The sequence below is a fragment of the Osmerus eperlanus genome, chromosome 23 (assembly GCF_963692335.1).
Source record: "Osmerus eperlanus chromosome 23, fOsmEpe2.1, whole genome shotgun sequence".
NCBI classification, from domain to species: Eukaryota; Metazoa; Chordata; class Actinopteri; order Osmeriformes; family Osmeridae; genus Osmerus; species Osmerus eperlanus.
The window spans coordinates 1,828,636-1,845,165 of NC_085040.1; the positions used below are offsets into that span (position 1 = coordinate 1,828,636).

The 16,530-nt window shown below is 47.8% G+C and overlaps 4 protein-coding genes and 1 non-coding gene across 5 annotated transcripts in view; 3 read left to right on the forward strand and 2 right to left on the reverse strand.

The window, feature by feature from the left end:
- Window positions 1-3,393: 3,393 nt before the first annotated feature.
- On the reverse strand, window positions 3,394-6,020 carry b4gat1 (beta-1,4-glucuronyltransferase 1). Its single transcript, XM_062449771.1, has 2 exons — window positions 4,582-6,020; window positions 3,394-4,410 (listed from the first exon to the last, which is right to left on the reverse strand). Exons 1-2 carry the CDS (start codon window positions 5,680-5,682, stop codon window positions 4,219-4,221), a joined length of 1,293 nt encoding a protein of 430 aa, XP_062305755.1. The 5' UTR covers window positions 5,683-6,020; the 3' UTR covers window positions 3,394-4,218.
- Window positions 6,021-6,406: 386 nt separating this feature from the next.
- trnas-gcu (transfer RNA serine (anticodon GCU)) lies at window positions 6,407-6,488 on the forward strand. Its single transcript has one exon. It is a non-coding gene; the product is annotated as a tRNA-Ser (tRNA).
- A 156-nt stretch (window positions 6,489-6,644) lies between these two features.
- pfdn2 (prefoldin subunit 2) lies at window positions 6,645-9,178 on the reverse strand. Its single transcript, XM_062449653.1, has 4 exons — window positions 9,022-9,178; window positions 8,328-8,416; window positions 7,740-7,863; window positions 6,645-7,505 (listed from the first exon to the last, which is right to left on the reverse strand). Exons 1-4 carry the CDS (start codon window positions 9,100-9,102, stop codon window positions 7,317-7,319), a joined length of 483 nt encoding a protein of 160 aa, XP_062305637.1. The 5' UTR covers window positions 9,103-9,178; the 3' UTR covers window positions 6,645-7,316.
- Window positions 9,179-9,202: 24 nt separating this feature from the next.
- Window positions 9,203-11,250, forward strand: nit1 (nitrilase 1). Its single transcript, XM_062449652.1, has 6 exons — window positions 9,203-9,484; window positions 9,742-9,972; window positions 10,100-10,203; window positions 10,276-10,412; window positions 10,622-10,747; window positions 10,858-11,250. The coding sequence occupies exons 1-6, from the start codon at window positions 9,393-9,395 to the stop codon at window positions 11,125-11,127; spliced, it is 960 nt and encodes a 319-aa protein (XP_062305636.1). The 5' UTR covers window positions 9,203-9,392; the 3' UTR covers window positions 11,128-11,250.
- A 789-nt stretch (window positions 11,251-12,039) lies between these two features.
- The window catches only part of clcn3 (chloride channel 3), a 32,498-nt gene continuing 28,007 nt past the window's right edge, over window positions 12,040-16,530 (forward strand). Inside the window, 2 exon segments of the mRNA XM_062449432.1 lie at window positions 12,040-12,200; window positions 15,858-16,036. Of these exon segments, the coding sequence (XP_062305416.1) occupies window positions 15,874-16,036 (163 nt within the window). The 5' untranslated portion in view covers window positions 12,040-12,200; window positions 15,858-15,873.

Sequence of the window (16,530 nt, forward strand, 5' to 3'; positions counted from 1 at the left end):
TACACGTCTTGGTTGTGATGAGGTTCTGTGTTTTTTCCTTTTTTTTCTTGAATGGCCTCAGTCATCATTTTTTTGTCAAGTAATTTTAATGAAAGAACTCATTAAACTCACTTTTAGTGAACTCACTAAAAATGATCAAGTTTAAGTTTGGATTGAAACCATCCTTGTAACTCACTTTGCAAAATTTGTAGTTCAAACTGGTTTGTGTTTGACTTTGAGTCTCAACCGAAATGATCAGGGCTATTCCTAACTCGTTGTCCGTAATCACATGCAAAGCCAATTAGGGCTTGTTGAATCTGCCTTTCCAGTCAAGTGGTTCCGAATGAGCTGTCACCTTAGGAAGCTGTGACCGTACATGGCATGCATGAAGCCCCCTGATTGTGTCAGGTCGTTTAGACAGCAGTCAAACATGCTACGTTACACGATCAGCTCGTTGAAGCGATGTCCTCCAGTCCTCTAGGGTCACCGACCCTTTGGCTCCCCTCTCGGTAAGTGACCCGTGAAACAGGAGCTCCAAATTCGATGTTTCTCCACTTGATAAAATGGACATCTTTCCCCCCTACACAACCCACCCCATCTTCCTCCTCTTGTGTCTCCTCATCCTCCTCTCCCTCCCGTTTGCTCCTCTACCTCCTCATCCTCTCTCTCTCTCGCTGTGCTTCTCCTCTTTCCCCCCGCTCTCCTCCTCTCCCTCCCCAATCCTCCTCCTCTCCTTCCATACTTCTCCTCTGTTCCCTCTCCATCTTCCTCCTCTGCTTCCCCCCCCCTTCCTCCCCCCCCCTTCCTCGTCCCCCCCCTTCCTCTCCCCCCCTTCCTCCTCCCCCCCCTTCCCCATCCTCCTCTTGTGTTCTCCTCAACTAGCGTGCGACTAATCTAGACGTAGAGGGGAAGGCCTCCTGCCAGTGAGTGCTGGCAGGACAGCACTAATTGCTTGTGTCGTAAAGCTCCCTGACCCAAATAAGCTGCGTTCCCCAAAGCTGCTGAGATAAACCCCACTTTACCTCACCAAACCTGCTTAATGCCTCTTCTTATCCATGCTAGCCCCCCTCCAGCCTTCTGCCACTCTAACACCCTGGAGGGGCGGACTGAGCGGTGGGGGGGGGGGGGGGGGGGACGGAAATGGCCTGGAGGGGGAGAGGCGTGGAGGGGGAGAGGCGTGGAGGGGGAGAGGCGTGGAGGGGGAGAGGCGTGGAGGGGGAGAGGCGTGGAGGGGGAGAGGGGGAGAGGGGGAGAGGCGTGGAGGGGGAGAGGGGGAGAGGGGTGGAAGGGGAGAGGCGTGGAGGGGGAGAGGGGTGGAGGGGGAGAGGGGGAGAGGGGTGGAGGGGGAGAGGCGTGGAGGGGGAGAGGCGTGGAGGGGGAGAGGCGTGGAGGGGGAGAGGGGGAGAGGGGTGGAAGGGGAGAGGCGTGGAGGGGGAGAGGGGTGGAGGGGGAGAGGGGTGGAAGGGGAGAGGCGTGGAGGGGGAGAGGCGTGGAGGGGGAGAGGCGTGGAGGGGGAGAGGCGTGGAGGGGGAGAGGGGGAGAGGGGTGGAAGGGGAGAGGCGTGGAGGGGGAGAGGGGTGGAGGGGGAGAGGGGTGGAAGGGGAGAGGCGTGGAGGGGGAGAGGCGTGGAGGGGGAGAGGCGTGGAAGGGGAGAGGCGTGGAGGGGGAGAGGTTAAGGAGGAGTGGTGGGACTGGGAGGAGGAGGGAGAGGATACGGTGTGACTGCTCATGAAGCGGCCAGAGGAAGAGGGATTGATAGATAAGAGACAGACCAGACAGATAGTAGATAGATAAGACAGACAGACAGGTAGATAGATGGATGCTTTTCTCTGCGTGCATATCCACCTTGTATGTTTCTCAGCCGTACTCATTCTGGTTTAGCCACAGCACAGTCCGGTGGCTAACCTTACATGTGACACACACCGATACACAGCGAGCAAACTGACTTCAAACCAGCATCTTACTCCTCCTTTAGAAATGTGTAAAAGTGTCTACAGAATATCTGGGAAACCGTGAAAAAATATTCTACTGGGCCCCTTTTATAAACACGTAGTTTTCAGTCATGTAATCCCTGCATACTGTAACTTTTATACTTTTCTGATACATTTACCTTTACATTTGGTCATTTTAGCAGACGCTCTTATCCAGAGCGACTTACAGTAAGTACAGGGACATTCCCCCGAGGCAAGTTGGGTGAAGTGCCTTGCCCAAGGACACAACGTCGTTTGGCATGTCCGGGAATTGAACCAACAACCTTCTGATTAATAGCCCGACTCCCTAACCGCTCAGTCATCTGACCCCCTAATGAATGATACGTGAATGAATGACCCTTAGTGGATTAACACACGCACAGGGGAAGGGAGAGACGCCCACACAATTAGTTTCATTAAACAGTAGGAGAACTGTGCCTTGGGGTTCCTCCTTGTTCCATTGACTAGAACCACCCCAAACCTACGAGCACTTTAGAGCACTGTACATTTCTCCAACTTCGTTACTGGGTGTAACACATTTTTTTTTTTTTTTTGTCATTTAGTCACTTAGGACATTCCCCCCGAGGCAAGTAGGGTGAAGTGCCTTGCCCAAGGACACAACGTCATTTGACACGGCCGGGAATCGAACCGGCAACCTTCAGATTACTAGCCCGATTCCCTAACCGCTCAGCCACCTGACTCCTGACATGCGTCCTCTCTCTCCTCTGCTGTCCTTCAGTTTCGCCTCAGATCTGTGTCTGGCGTGACAGCTCAGTGTCCACCTTTGGCCTGATCATAGTGTAGTGAGATTAGGAGACGCTTCGGAGTTCCCTCCTATGCAGAGCTTAATTACACAACAGGAGCTTTTAATTGGATGTGGGCATGTAACACGCCAGAGACCAGGTGTCACATTCTTATAGGTTTAGTGGACTGGACATATATAAACCTCTGAGACATGTTGTGAGCTTCTGTCCCGCTGTTTAGTCCCAAAGACTCAGATACAACACTTACAATTTGCGTGTTCTGTGATAATCCCGTCTGTCTGCTGCCATTTGTAACATAGGCGAGCTTAGTTGTAGGTCCAGTGTGTCTATGAAGATTGAAATTGATTCTCGACTTTGAATCTAGAGTATAGAGATGCTAAGGTGGAAGGGTGAGCTGAAATCATTTTCACACCTGATGAAAAATGTTTGGGAATTCAGCTGAAGGACTCTTTCCTGCTCAGTATAGAGGTTTGGTTTTACAAGTGCCCCCTCTAATGGACAAAACATAAAATAGCTCTGGTGACACTGAGACTGAAATAAGATACAGGAATGACAGAAAATATCAGTTTTACTTGTTTATTAGGAACCCAGACATATGGAATCATTCAAACATCTGTTTCATTAATATAATTCTTAAATAACTGCATTCTCAAAATGGGAAATTATGGTATTTTTATTAAACCACAAAATATTACACTCTAATAACAGTGTGCAGATAATGCATGAACAATTCACACCAAAATAACATTTTACAATATGTATTATTTGTTGAACAACATTTGTGTTTACCCATAGTTTATATTCTTCTGCTACAGTCACTTCTGTGGGTCTACATAGTCTATCAGTAGAACACTGCATTAATAAAAATCCAATACATATGAAAAGGAAAGACGTTTCGAATGGCACCTGTAACACTTGACACAAGTAAAACAACATAACGTAAACCTTTATAAATAAAAGCATTCCTTTGAAAATTAATCAGTAGTAACAAAAAGTTGTCATCGATTTGATAGCTTAGCCTTCTACTATTGCATACAACTTAATTGTTTTTCAGTCTCATGTGTGGTATAATACTATAAAACTATTCTTCTGAAATACTGTACTTCTTGTATTAGCTTCCAGTGGAGTGTCATAGGACAGCTTAGGCCTGGATATACTCTGACATATGGGAGGGGGGCGGTGCCCATCTTAAAACAACACTGTAGAATCAGTGTGCGGTAATCTGACAGAAATGTGTTGGGACTTTTAGAGAACAGGCTGTTCAACACACTGAAAGAAGACGTTGTTTTGTTATTAGTGTTTTTGTTGCCATCTAGTGGTTCATCTACTTGGATTGATTGGCACATTGTGTGTGTGTGTGTGTGTGTCAGTGTGTTTGTGAGAGCAAGAGTGAGAAAGCACTGAAAACGGTTCATGTTCTGCGGTCTTGTATGGTTGTAGTGGTGCCAGACCAGATCTGCGTAGGAGGGGGCGGGGTTAAGAGGAAGGCGGGCGGGGCCGACCCCTCAGCACCGTCGAGGCGACGACGGATACTTGGTCTTCAGACCCTCCTTGAAGCTGCGGAACAGCAAGCGGTTCCGTCGGTTCTCCTCGTCCTTCTTGGCGTGGAACTCCCCCTGGACCTTGAAGCCCTGGTGCACCACGAAGGCGGAAGTCAGAACGGAGAACCGGTAGCCCGCCACGTGGAGCTCACAGGCCTAGGGGGGGGAGAGTTATTTATAGATATATGTGGGTACAGGTGGGTGAGATGAAAAGCAAATGTAATTGTACGCCAGTGTTCCATTTTGCCTCACCCAGACACACACACACACACAGCCAGTCCTACACTGTCCTGCACCCAGGACACCCTGGTTTAGACGCCTCCCTACCTGGCTGATGCGGTTGAAGCCGTACTGCCTGAAGCTCTCGTCGTACAGAGGCACCCTGCGGGGCCCGATGTAGAAGGGCTCCCAGGGGTCCGTCCAACTGAGCGTGTAGGCCACCTCCAGGGGCCCCGCCCCTCGGGCGTGGCGGTTCACCCACTGGGAGTAGTTGGTGGGGGCCTGGCATCGCGGGCACAGCTCCTCGTAGAAGGGTCGCACCTCGCCTACCTGGTAAAGCTGGACCAGTTCCGACTTGGTGGCGGGCATCTTCCTGGTGTGTCGGATCTCGAAGGCGGGCATCACGAAGACCTCGTCCGACAGGGGCTCGCGCCTCGTCACCATGGCGAGGAACTGCGGGTGCAGGTCGGCGCTGGGCACCATGTCGATGTCGAGGACCAGGATGTAGGATGCTTCCGTGCCGCCCCGGGCCACGTTCCGAAGGAGGTTGTTGGGGTAGGAGACGTTGCTCCCAATGGCGTAGTTCTTGAATTGATCCCTGTGGGTCTCTAGGCGGGCAAAGACTGCATCGCAGTCCTCCAGCCCCAGAAAGTGTTCCCGGTCCTGGTCTGGGAAGCTGGCCATCTCCCCCGAGTGACACACCAAGTGGAAGTCCACCAAGGATTGGATCTGGGGGCAGAAGGTGCTGAGCGCGTAAACCAGGGCTGTGGCAAACTTGGCATCTTGTCCGTGTGCAAATATGGCCACCGACAGAGGGTTTTGCCAGCGTTCCAGGAGAGAGTCCAGGTGATGTAGGTTGTTGATGGTCGTGTGCGTGGCCAGGGCCAAGATATTTGCGCTGGGGTCCGCTCCTGGCTTATGATTAGTCGAAAAGTCGCTCTTGATCAAGTTCTTGTACACGCGGTATTGTCCGCTGCTGTCGAAGATCCCCCCCGTTGACAGCGAGTACCTGACGTGTTCCTTCCGAGTATTTTTCTCCGGGTTTCCGTTTCTCTTGCCAGAACCCCCGAAAAGTTCGGAGAAGCGGTACCGTTGCTGCTTACCGTGCAGCCTTGACAGGAAGGACAGATAGATCATCTGTAGGAGCGCCACTATCAGTAGAGCGCTGAGCACTACCTTGAACACCGAACATTTCTTGGAGAAATGCATTCCAGAAGGCTAACTACATACAGACTGTTCGGCAAGTGAAGTCCAGTAACCAGCTAGCTGGCTATCTATCTAAAGATATGTTTGGTGTGGGCTAGCCATGTTATGCTAACATAACATGTAGCTGTCGTTGTGGACATGGAAGACAATAGGGACCAGACCTACTGTTGGAATACATTGCAATGGTGTATGGGTAACGCTGCCACGAGGTTCGATACGATTATCGATAGAAAAATGATTGCCTTCTTCATATCTGAGTGTGTGTGCTTCCGTCAGGCTTCGTCCATGTCATATCAAAAACACTGAGCTAGGCTGGCTATTGCAGCGCATGTCCTCAACACTTTTACCGTACCGAACCATATAGACGGGCATGTTTCACTTCGACATGGGTAGTTATTTAATTCATGTTCCGCGTAAACACGAACGTTTGAAATAAACAATTTCCTGGTAGTATTGGAGGAAAATGATACATTTACAAGACAATTCCAAACACATTCCGAACAAGCCCTACAATCTCCTGTGTTTACGGCAAACACAATTCCTAACAAATTCCGAACACAATCCGTACAATACCGAACACATTCCGAACAAGTTCTGCCTTAACAATGGTGGCTTACCCTCCAGGAATTGGACGGCAAAGACAATTCCAAACACATTCTGAACAAGCCCTACAATCTCCTGGGTTTACGGTATAAAAAGTCTTCAATCCCGCTTTGGAAATTCATAGGACGAGGTGGCCGAGTGGTTAAGGCGATGGACTGCTAATCCATTGTGCTCTGCACGCGTGGGTTCGAATCCCATCCTCGTCGACACTTTTCCACACTGTAAGTTTTTTGTAAATGGGACAAATTATTTTAATATATTTATCATTTCACGTTTTTTCATAGAAAAGTTGATATAGGTAAATTGCCGTTCTATTTCAAGTGTTTGTAACACTACTATATAAGAAAATATGAGGATGCAACCATTTTGCAGTATTGTTTAATTCAAACATTAACAAAAACAATTTTTCCACATTCAACTACATGAACGTTGTGTACAGTGCATTTCAGATCCTGGGCAGCATTTTGTGCCATCAGACAAAGGCTACCTTTCTAGCTCATAGGTCAGATTTACAAACAGTGGGTCCAGACAAAAAAACGTTTTTTGATACAGAGTTTCCAATGAAACTGAACCGTAAGGCCTCAGAATAATTATAAACCTGTTTCAATACCGCACTACTTATTTTGATGGCGAGAGCAATCATCACATTCATATCCAAATGTGTTTTCTACAAGACACGAGTTATGTAAACATTCCAAAATGATAAACTGTTTACAGTCATTAGACACAGTGTTTACAGCAGCTAAACGCATACAAGGCTTATAGATCCATTTCAATATGATGACAATCGGTGAAACACTGCCTTTAAAAAGGTTTCTCTCAAAACAATCACAGAACCAGTCTAAACAAAAAAACGCCTTTTATTTGAACCTAAATCCAATGTTCTCAAAACCCGATCCCATTAGCAAGACATTTGTGATGTTCATGCATGACACTTGGAAATCCCCATCCTTTCAAAATGCTGTCTAGGATCTGTACTGATGTTGCATGTGGCACAATTTCCCTACATAACCAAATGCTTCTAACTGCTAAACCTATGAAACTAGAACACCAGCCCCGCCTTTAGACCCGCCCCCTTCGCTGTCCTTATCGGCGGATGATGCCGATTTGCCCTGATCCTCTCCTTCTCCCACCAATCGGATGTTGTAGCGTTCCCTGTACTCTGTGAGTTCTCGGCCCTTCGTCTGCATCTGTGTATTGAGGGACTCGACGATCTTCGAGATCTGTACAACAGGGAGAAGAAAAATAAGAGGGAACGCCATGAAAACGTAGGGTTACAGTTGACAGTTTCTCGTCACTGAATCAACCTGACCACCCAGCCCAGGGGAAACCCAGTCTGGCAGTGTCTGGAGTGGACTTTAGGCTGCGTAGCTAATACTGTCGGAGGAAGGCCATCTTAAACCCCAGTGCGTTTGAGTAGCGACAAGAAGTTCAGCGTGTCGGCGTTTCAGTCCCACCTGTTCCTTGTTGCTTTCTAACGCAGGTAGAACCTCCTTCACTGTCCTCTCCACCAGCACGCCCCCCACCAGCCTGAAGCACTTCCTAGAAGGGTCGACGTCTTTCAGGGTTTCGACGACTAAGCTAGAGAACACAGCCAAGACGTAAAAGGTGAGAGCCGAGCAATCAGATCTACATTTACATTACATTTAGTCATTTAGCAGACGCTCTTATCCAGAGAGTACAGGGACATTCCACCCGAGGCAAGTAGGGTGAAGTGCCTTGCCCAGGGACACAATGTAATTTTGCACGGCCGGGAATCGATACGGCAACCTTCTGATTACTAGCCCGATTCCCTAACCGCTCAGCCACCCCCTCCCTAGATCTAAAGCGAAAGATCAGTTTCAAGCAATCTGAGACTTATTAGGTACTTAATACTAAGTATCCTTGTCTTGTTTATGTTTGCACAAAGAACATGTGAAGGTAATTTATCTAGCTTTATCTCAAACATTGCATTGGGTGAAGGGTACTTCTTTAGGTGCCTGTCTTTGGTAGCAAACTCTGAGTCTATAAGAGGTGTTAGATAGATACATAGGTAAAGGTGTTACCTGTGCTCGTTAATCTCCATCTCCAGTTCCGTAGCCTTTGAGGCCATACTGCGCTGCTCCTGACGCATTCTCTGAAAGGAGGCCACAACCTACACACACAGATCTGATCACAATCTTACACAGATGTGACTCATTGTATTTCTCTGTGGCCTAAACATGTTTTCTAGATGTAGCTTTGTCTGTAATGAACCCAACGTAAAACAAGAAGAGACTAAACACATTTTATCTGGATTGATTTGTCATCTAGATTGACGCTCCTGTGCGGAGCCAGGCTACGTTTTGAAGCTCTTTGCCCAGGCAAAAATAGCATATTTGCTTGCTCAGCACCAAGTCCTGGCCTCATTCTTATAAATTCGACAGGGCGCGACTCTGATCTTATGCACTTAGAACCATGTCACACTGAGTATTTTAAGGCTAATTGAAAATCCTGTAGCATAACACAATACATAACATACAAATTGCATTCAAGTAGGTATAGTAGCTTGCTAGCTACTAGAGTGGTAAGACGCGTACTGTACTGTAGCTAACTGACACGCTAATAGGAAGCACTGAGTGATGATGGCGATAGTAGCTAGCAAGCCAACTGGCTCTGTAACTGAATGTGTGATTTGACATAATCGGCCGGGCATACAGCAATTGAAAAGCAAGCAAACGAGTAATTTAATATTTTGTATTTTGCAGAAAGATAGGATACCTGTTCGGCCGAGGGCCCAGACGGTTTTCCTGCGGTACTGTTAGTGGGTTTGCTACCCGTGCTGCTACTGTTCGCTGCCATCTTGGAAGGGTGTTGCTAGAGTGGGGAAGCTGAGGGCCCAGACTTACTGTCTTGAGCTGTCTCATGTGATTGCCTGAGAAGAAAATCCTTCATGCTATGGACTGACTGCATAGCGATGTTTTGCCGTTAATCGAGTGTTTTTCCTTGTGTAGTAAATGGCAACATTTTTGCCGTTTTGATTTTTGAAGTACAAAACCAAGAGTTCAAAGTAAGTGCCTGTTGGTCTGGGAGATTTAATATGACAGCTTGAACTTCGTGAGATATACTGTTTTTACACCAGCAGCAACTCAATGCTTGCGCTCAGGTGCACCTTGAGAATTCGGGTGAAGCAAGTGTGCAGTCGGGCGTCTTCAAGATTGAGCTGCATCCGACTTCAACACAGGTAGTCTAACAAGACACGTAATTAGCCAAATAATACAGATGCATTACATTTTGTTAGAAGTGAATTGTTTACAACCGCGTAACAACATTCCAGTTCAAAGTCTGGAATTTTAGGCCAGTAATTAACCCGCAGTTAATTCTTCTTCAAACGGATTAAATACTTGGTTACAGACCAATTTAACCCGTTATATTTTGCTTTCAGGACTTATCAGCTCTTTATCCACGTTTGACCTTTTCTCTCATCCCGTCTTACTCCAGGATGTCGTCCTCCATTCCAGTTGCAGCTGTGTGCCAGGTGACAGCAACCCCAGACAAGGAGACCAACTTCTCCGCCTGCAGACAGTTGGTGAAGGGGGCTAAGGAAGGCGGGGCCAGCATGGTGTTCCTACCAGAAGGGTTTGACTACATAGGCTCCAGTCGAGACGAAACGTTGATGCTGTCTGAGAGTCTTTCTGGAGATATCATATCCCGCTACAAACAACTGGCCAGGTATGTACCAGTTACCATAGCCTCCAGTGGCCTAAGTTATGGACAGAGACGTTCTACAGTATTCCGTGCAGTTTTTTTTCTGTCTGTTCTGTTATTCTCTGATTTCCTTCCATTCTGTCCCATCCAGTTCATTGGGAGTGTGGCTTTCTCTTGGTGGATTCCATGAAAGAGGACATGATTGGGAGGCCGACAGACGAATCTATAACAGTCACGTCATTATTAATGATCAAGGTATCACACAAACACACACACACATAAACACACACACACACAGGCACTCACACATCCTCTTTATGTCTACAGGTGAGATTGTGTCAGTGTACAGGAAGTCCCACTTGTTTGACGTTGAGCTTCCAGAGAAAGGTGTATCCCTGAGAGAGAGTGCCTTCACCATACCTGGACCGTCCCTTGTCCCCCCTGTACAAACACCCATTGGCAAGGTATATTCCTCTCTTCTAGCTCTGTGTACATTGTTGGAACGACAGCACAAAAACCACCATAGAAATTTAAACAGAATCTGTAGTTAGTTGTTCCTTTCCGAGTCCAATGCAAGATTCTAGAATGTACACAGTAGAATACGATTTTAAATCCCACAATCTAAGTCAACATTCTAAGAATTGCCGTCACTGTCTTCATCACTGGGTTCCAGGTTGGACTGGGCATCTGCTATGACCTGAGATTCCCTGAGCTGTCATTGGCCCTGTTGCGGCAGGGGGCGGACATCCTGACCTACCCATCGGCCTTCACTGTTGCTACGGGAACAGCCCATTGGGAAGTGAGTAGAGTTGACAGCACACTTCCAACCACTCCAACTCCCACACACTACCACCCCAAGGCCCAATTTCCACGTCATAAGACGAATCACACATTTCCTTCCTCCTCCAGACATTGCTCCGCGCCCGGGCCATCGAGACGCAGTGCTTCGTCCTGGCATCCGCCCAGGTGGGCAAGCACCACGAGAAGCGCTCGTCGTACGGGCACGCGCTGGCGGTGGACCCCTGGGGGGCGGTGATGGGGGACTGCGGAGGGGAGCAGACAGGCATGGCCCTGGTGGAGGTGGACCTGGAGAAGCTGAGGAACACCAGGAGGAACATGCCCGTCCAGCAGCACCGACGACACACCGGCTTCTACTACGGCTTAGACGAGGAGCAGTAGCCACAGAGGCCTATTTGTGTCTTGCCGGGTTGCTGTTGTAAAAAAGATTATGTTCTTAAGTGATTTGCCTGGTAAAAGTAAAATAAAGAAAATGAACAAATTCCAGAGTCAACTCAAACACTGAAGCTGTCTACACGTAGCTTACTGAACGACTGAGTGAGAAGGGTTGTGACTGTCAAGCTTCCTCTAAGATGCTCTTTCTGGGTTAGTACATGGGCATGGTTATTATTTTGCTGAATCAGGGAAAGTAAAGGCGACCGGGAACTTTCCTTCTTTCTACTGCTTCTGCCTGAGGCAACACTACTGTCACGTGTCATTGAACTGAACAGTTGATTTTCCTGACCTTTCTTATATTTTGCAAAAAGGATTTGGATGTCCTTGTACAACCCAAGGGATTTAAAACCTCACCTAGGAATATTGTCAGCTACTCATTGTGTAATCAGTAGATGGTGCTGTTTGTTAATGTGTTACGTATTGTGTCAAGTTTTCGATTCCATTAATTAATATTATACTTAAATGGCAAGAAAAGATCAACCTCTAACTTTGATAAAACAAACAAAGGCCCGTTCAAGACAAGTCTATAATATATTTGCTGTGTTCATTAAAATAATACATAGCCTATCGCAAGATGTCACTACTAGAAAGTGTTTCTTTAGTGCTTGCGTGGATTACATAGCTGACAATGCGCCCCTGGCGACCACAAGTGGTCGTGTGGGAGATCAAGAGACCGGAAGTAAATGTCGGTTGAAACTCGTTTTAAAACTTAGGGACGCCCGCCGGTGCACGTTGTAAACGGTGTAGTCCTCCTCAGCGCCGCCCGCCCCGCCCCGGCCTTTGCTTGTTTTTTTTTTTATTATTCTTTTTTTATTTTTTTTGCGAGGCTGTTTTTTGGGGGCTAGACATGTGACGGATCCCTACCCGGGGATTGTGAAACGAGAAACCCATTCGACACAGGAGGAACAGCACAGAAAAAAACATGAGGAGAATGTCAAACATAATTTCGGTAAAACTCCTTTTCTAAACGGGAAGAGGATGATTTGTCCAGTCCATGGTGGAATAGAGGCAGTTAAAAGGTAGGGAAATCCCTCTTGTGCACATCGCGGTTTTCTGGAACATTTACATTTTAAGGCCAGACTCGTATCGATGTCATTTTTTATTAACACACAGGTTGATCATCTACACGCACACAACTAATTTGTATTTGCCATCTAGCTAACAGTCATGGTGTTAATTATCTAGCTAAAATCCCCGCTTGGCTCAGCAGCGATGGCACTTATGTTGTGATGCATTTCAATAGATTTATACCGATGAGCGTGCATTGTATCTCTTGTCAAATGGTGAGCCTGCATCTAAAACGCATCAGGGCCCTTTCTCTGCCAAAAAAGGGAGGTTTTAAAAGTAACGTTATCACACACTAGCCTGGCCACTGCATCGTCACGGGACACCGTTATTGTTGTCTCTTCGTCTCTGGAAATGAAGAAATTTACTTGATCTCCATCTTCAGATCTTTCTGTCAGTCAGATGAACATCAACGCTTTCGTACCGTGTCATTTCACCTCCTCGTACAGTTGTTTTCAATGCAGTTGTCTTTGTTTCATTATGTCTTGAATCAGATCATATTCCCGTTTATTTTCATTCACACATTCTACATCTCATCAATTCTCTGTCTGAAGGGTAAGCATGAACTGAATCACTGAGATTCCCACATCTAGTGATCTTGCACCCTGAATCCAACGTTCAGATCCGTTAACTCGCACGATCGTCTACCCAGTAACGTGTTGAAGATTTGTGTTCCATGATCTGAAGTCTAAAGACGTGTTCCATGTATGTGACAGTGTGATGACATCATATTCAGGGTCATCTGACTTTACTCTCCCCTCAGGTCTCACCCAACCTTATCTCGGAATTCAACAAAGACCTTTTAGAATTCTAGAACAAAGTCTGGCTCGTCATAGGTTTAACCTTCTACACCATGGACATGTTAAAATGTTCAGTACAATGTTCATAGGCAGAGCAAGAGACACACTTAAGTCGGTAGATTTCTCTTGCAAGACTTGAAACCGAACTGGTCCTCCTGGCCTTCTAATGAAGTAAGTCCTGAATGGGATTCATGTGTGATACAAGTATTGCTCAACTGTGTTTAATGAACTTATAGCCCTGTATTAATCTGTTTATTCAACTGGGTTCTCCTCACGTCACATATATGTTTGTCTAAAAACTTGGTTAGAAGCTTTGCACAGTGTTGACCTCTAGACAGTGTGGGTGGAAGCCTGTAGTCATTGAAGTGTTACTGGGCAAATGTTAGCATATTGGTGTTGCTTATAGCTAGCATTTGAGGTGTACACCACGATTTTTTTGTTCTTCTGTGTTTCCTGTAGCTTAAAAGTTTATGAAGCAGTAGCCTAGATGGATGCAAGTTTACTTTGTTGTTGTTTTTATCCTGCTTTGTAGGGGAGTGTCAACCTTTAGGCTTGGTTGGTCTCGCCCCTTATAGGTAAAGTCACGTTGTCAGGAGTAAGGTTCTCAAATGCTGAGTCATATCCTGACAGCAGTCACCCAGGCAACACCTGGCATCTCTCTCTTTCTTTCAATATCTCACTCTCTCACTTTCTAATCCTTCTCGTAGTTGTGTAACAAGAAGCCCCGTTGTTTTGGCACTCACTGCAGTTGTCCTAGATCAAACACACTCAATCCGGACAGCTCCCTTCCCTCACTGCATCCTCTAATGGAGGGCTGACATTTGAGGTAACTCAAATGCATCCTCAACCTACTTAGTCTTGGAAGGGCCCACTGCTGTGGTACAGTAATAGGTTCCTTCTGAAAAAAAAAAAAAAAAAGATTCATTACCTCACTAATTGGGATTTCTTTTTTCTCCAAATGAAGAAAGACTGTCTTTCTTTATCCACACTGAAGGGCGTCTGATTTTCCAGAAACTCTCACGTAAGCCGAACCTGTGAGCAAAGAGGTGTGAGAAAAAGTTTGCAAGAAAACAGATCAAATTCTTGTCAAGTCATAAGTTCTGTTCGTGATGCTCAGGTTAATAGGCCAGTTTCTTGGGCACACGGCGTAGCTAACTCATGACCAGCACAGGAAGACAGAAACACATGCTAACTGCAGAGAAGTCCCCTCTCTTTGACCTAGCATGCCTTCTGAAACCTTATTGAATTCATCCAGCCTAGATTGAATTCCCCGGCAGGAAAATCTTCATTAACGATGGTGAGTGTGTCACCGCTGTGGTACCATTTCAGACTGAGTTTCAGGCCTAGACATGAGAGGAATAGAGATGCGATACCAGACCAGGAAGACAATGCGATCTGTCTCATATTTATCATCGTGGCTCCTGAGTCCTGAGTAATTACCCTGTACTGTTAAGTATGTCCAACTGTGCTCTTGTGGGATGCTATCACCTCATGAGTCGACTTGAACTTGTGTTTTATCTTGGTAAATTAATATAATTAGTCAGTTTTTCTCTCGTGATGAGCTATGCTGAGCTTGTGGCTTGGTCTTTCCCGTTGAGAGGTGACTATGGAACTCTGGGAAATCCATAATCTTTCATCCGAGGCGGCGATGCCTGCTAGCCTGATATAGCTGGAAGTTATCAGCTAGCTAGCATGATATAGCTGGAAGGTATCAGATTGCATTAGATAGAGGGGATTACAGTCAGATCACTGCACTGCACAGCAGAAGCTCTTCCCCGGGAAATAGATTTGTCTTCTCTGTCTCTTTCGCAGTCTCCTTCGCTGTCTGTCTCTGTCTGTCAAACGCCTCCAAAACAAACATGGTTGCCTCTAGCTATACTGTTTAAGAACGTGTAGTCTCGTTGGCAGTTATATCTTTAAGATTGCTTACGGCTTTGTTTAGGCCGTTGGCTGGTTGGAATGGTTGCTGTTCCCATCTCAGTCCACCAGGAGGCGACGTTGGAAGCAGAGCCAGGTCGGATCGGCTCATCCTTTTGAGCGACATCAACATCCTAATAACCCATCACTGAGCTGGGCATGACGTGTCCTTCCACAGTCAACTCTAATCCCCACCTTGTCTAAAAATACGCCGTTGGCTCCTGCCCAACAGAAATGGCCTGTGCCTGTGCTGTCACTGGGAAGACAGGCTTCCTCTGTTAAAAAGTCTGTTTTATACAGGCCAGCCTAGTCAAGTGGTAGTCGACTGTCTGACCTTTTTATTCATTGCAAATGACACACAGCGCCCCTCCTCTCTGCCTCTCGCAGACAGAAGAGAAGGTGAAGAGAAGAAGGAGGTAGAGAGAGAGAGAGGTAGAGAGAGAGGTAGAGAGAGAGAGGTAGAGAAAGAGAGGTAGAGAAAGAGAGGTAGAGAGAGAGAGGTAGAGAGAGAGAGAGAGGTAGAGAGAGGTAGAGAGAGTTCAATATTCCTCATCATCCTCCATCTGTCTCCCTTTATTGTGTCTGTCATGGGCAGACACAATAACATCATCCTCCCTTCCCATCCTCCAGTCTTCCATCCCTCCATTCTGGTCTGGATAGTGGATACACGCCAGTTATTCCAGGTTCGGATGAGTATGTGACGGTGTTGACTGTGTGTGTGTGCGGGAGCATGCGTACGCGCCTGTCATGTACATAACCGTGTGCACTTATCACTGTGTACCTCATCCCGCCTCCACCACACACACTCTCTGCCCCCCCGCCCCCCCCCCCATGACCCTGTGTGTGTGTGTGTGTGTGTGCGCCCCCTCGCCTACCCCCCCACCCCCACCCCAGGGCACCGCGTAGCTAAATGGAGTCCGAGCAGCTCTTTAACAGGGACCACTGCAGGACCAGCTACAACAGCATCGGCAGCGCCAGCAGCGACGAGGAGCTGCTGGATGGAGCCGGGGTCATCATGGACTTCCACACCACCGAGGACGACAACCTCCTGGATGGGGACGCCACCTCCCCAGGTAGGCCCCCCCTCCTCCACCACCACCACCCCCACCGGGACCCCAGACCTCCACCGGCGGACCCTGTGTTGTGAGCCCTGTGCTGGTTGGCACTGCTGTTGCCCCCTGCGCTCTCTGATTGGCTTGCTGTCCAGTGATGCGCTTGCCTCCCCTGCAATGCTGTGCGCCCCCCCTCGAGTGCAACCCCCTCTCTGCCTCCTTCCTGACCCCCCTCCTCCACAACCCCCCCCCCCCCCCCAACTCCACCATTTCACAATATCCATCATCATCCCCCAACCGTCCGTGCCGCCCCTGGATGTCTCCTAACCTGCCGTGTCCTTCATGCCACCCTGCCCCCAGTCCGGCTCACCCTGCCCCGAGTCCGGCTCACCCTGCCCCCAGTCCGGCTCACCCTGCCTCCAGTCCGGCTCACCCTGCCCCCAGTCCGGTTCACCCTGCCTCCAGTCCGGCTCACCCTGCCTCCAGTCCGGCTCACCCTGCCTCCAGTCCGGCTC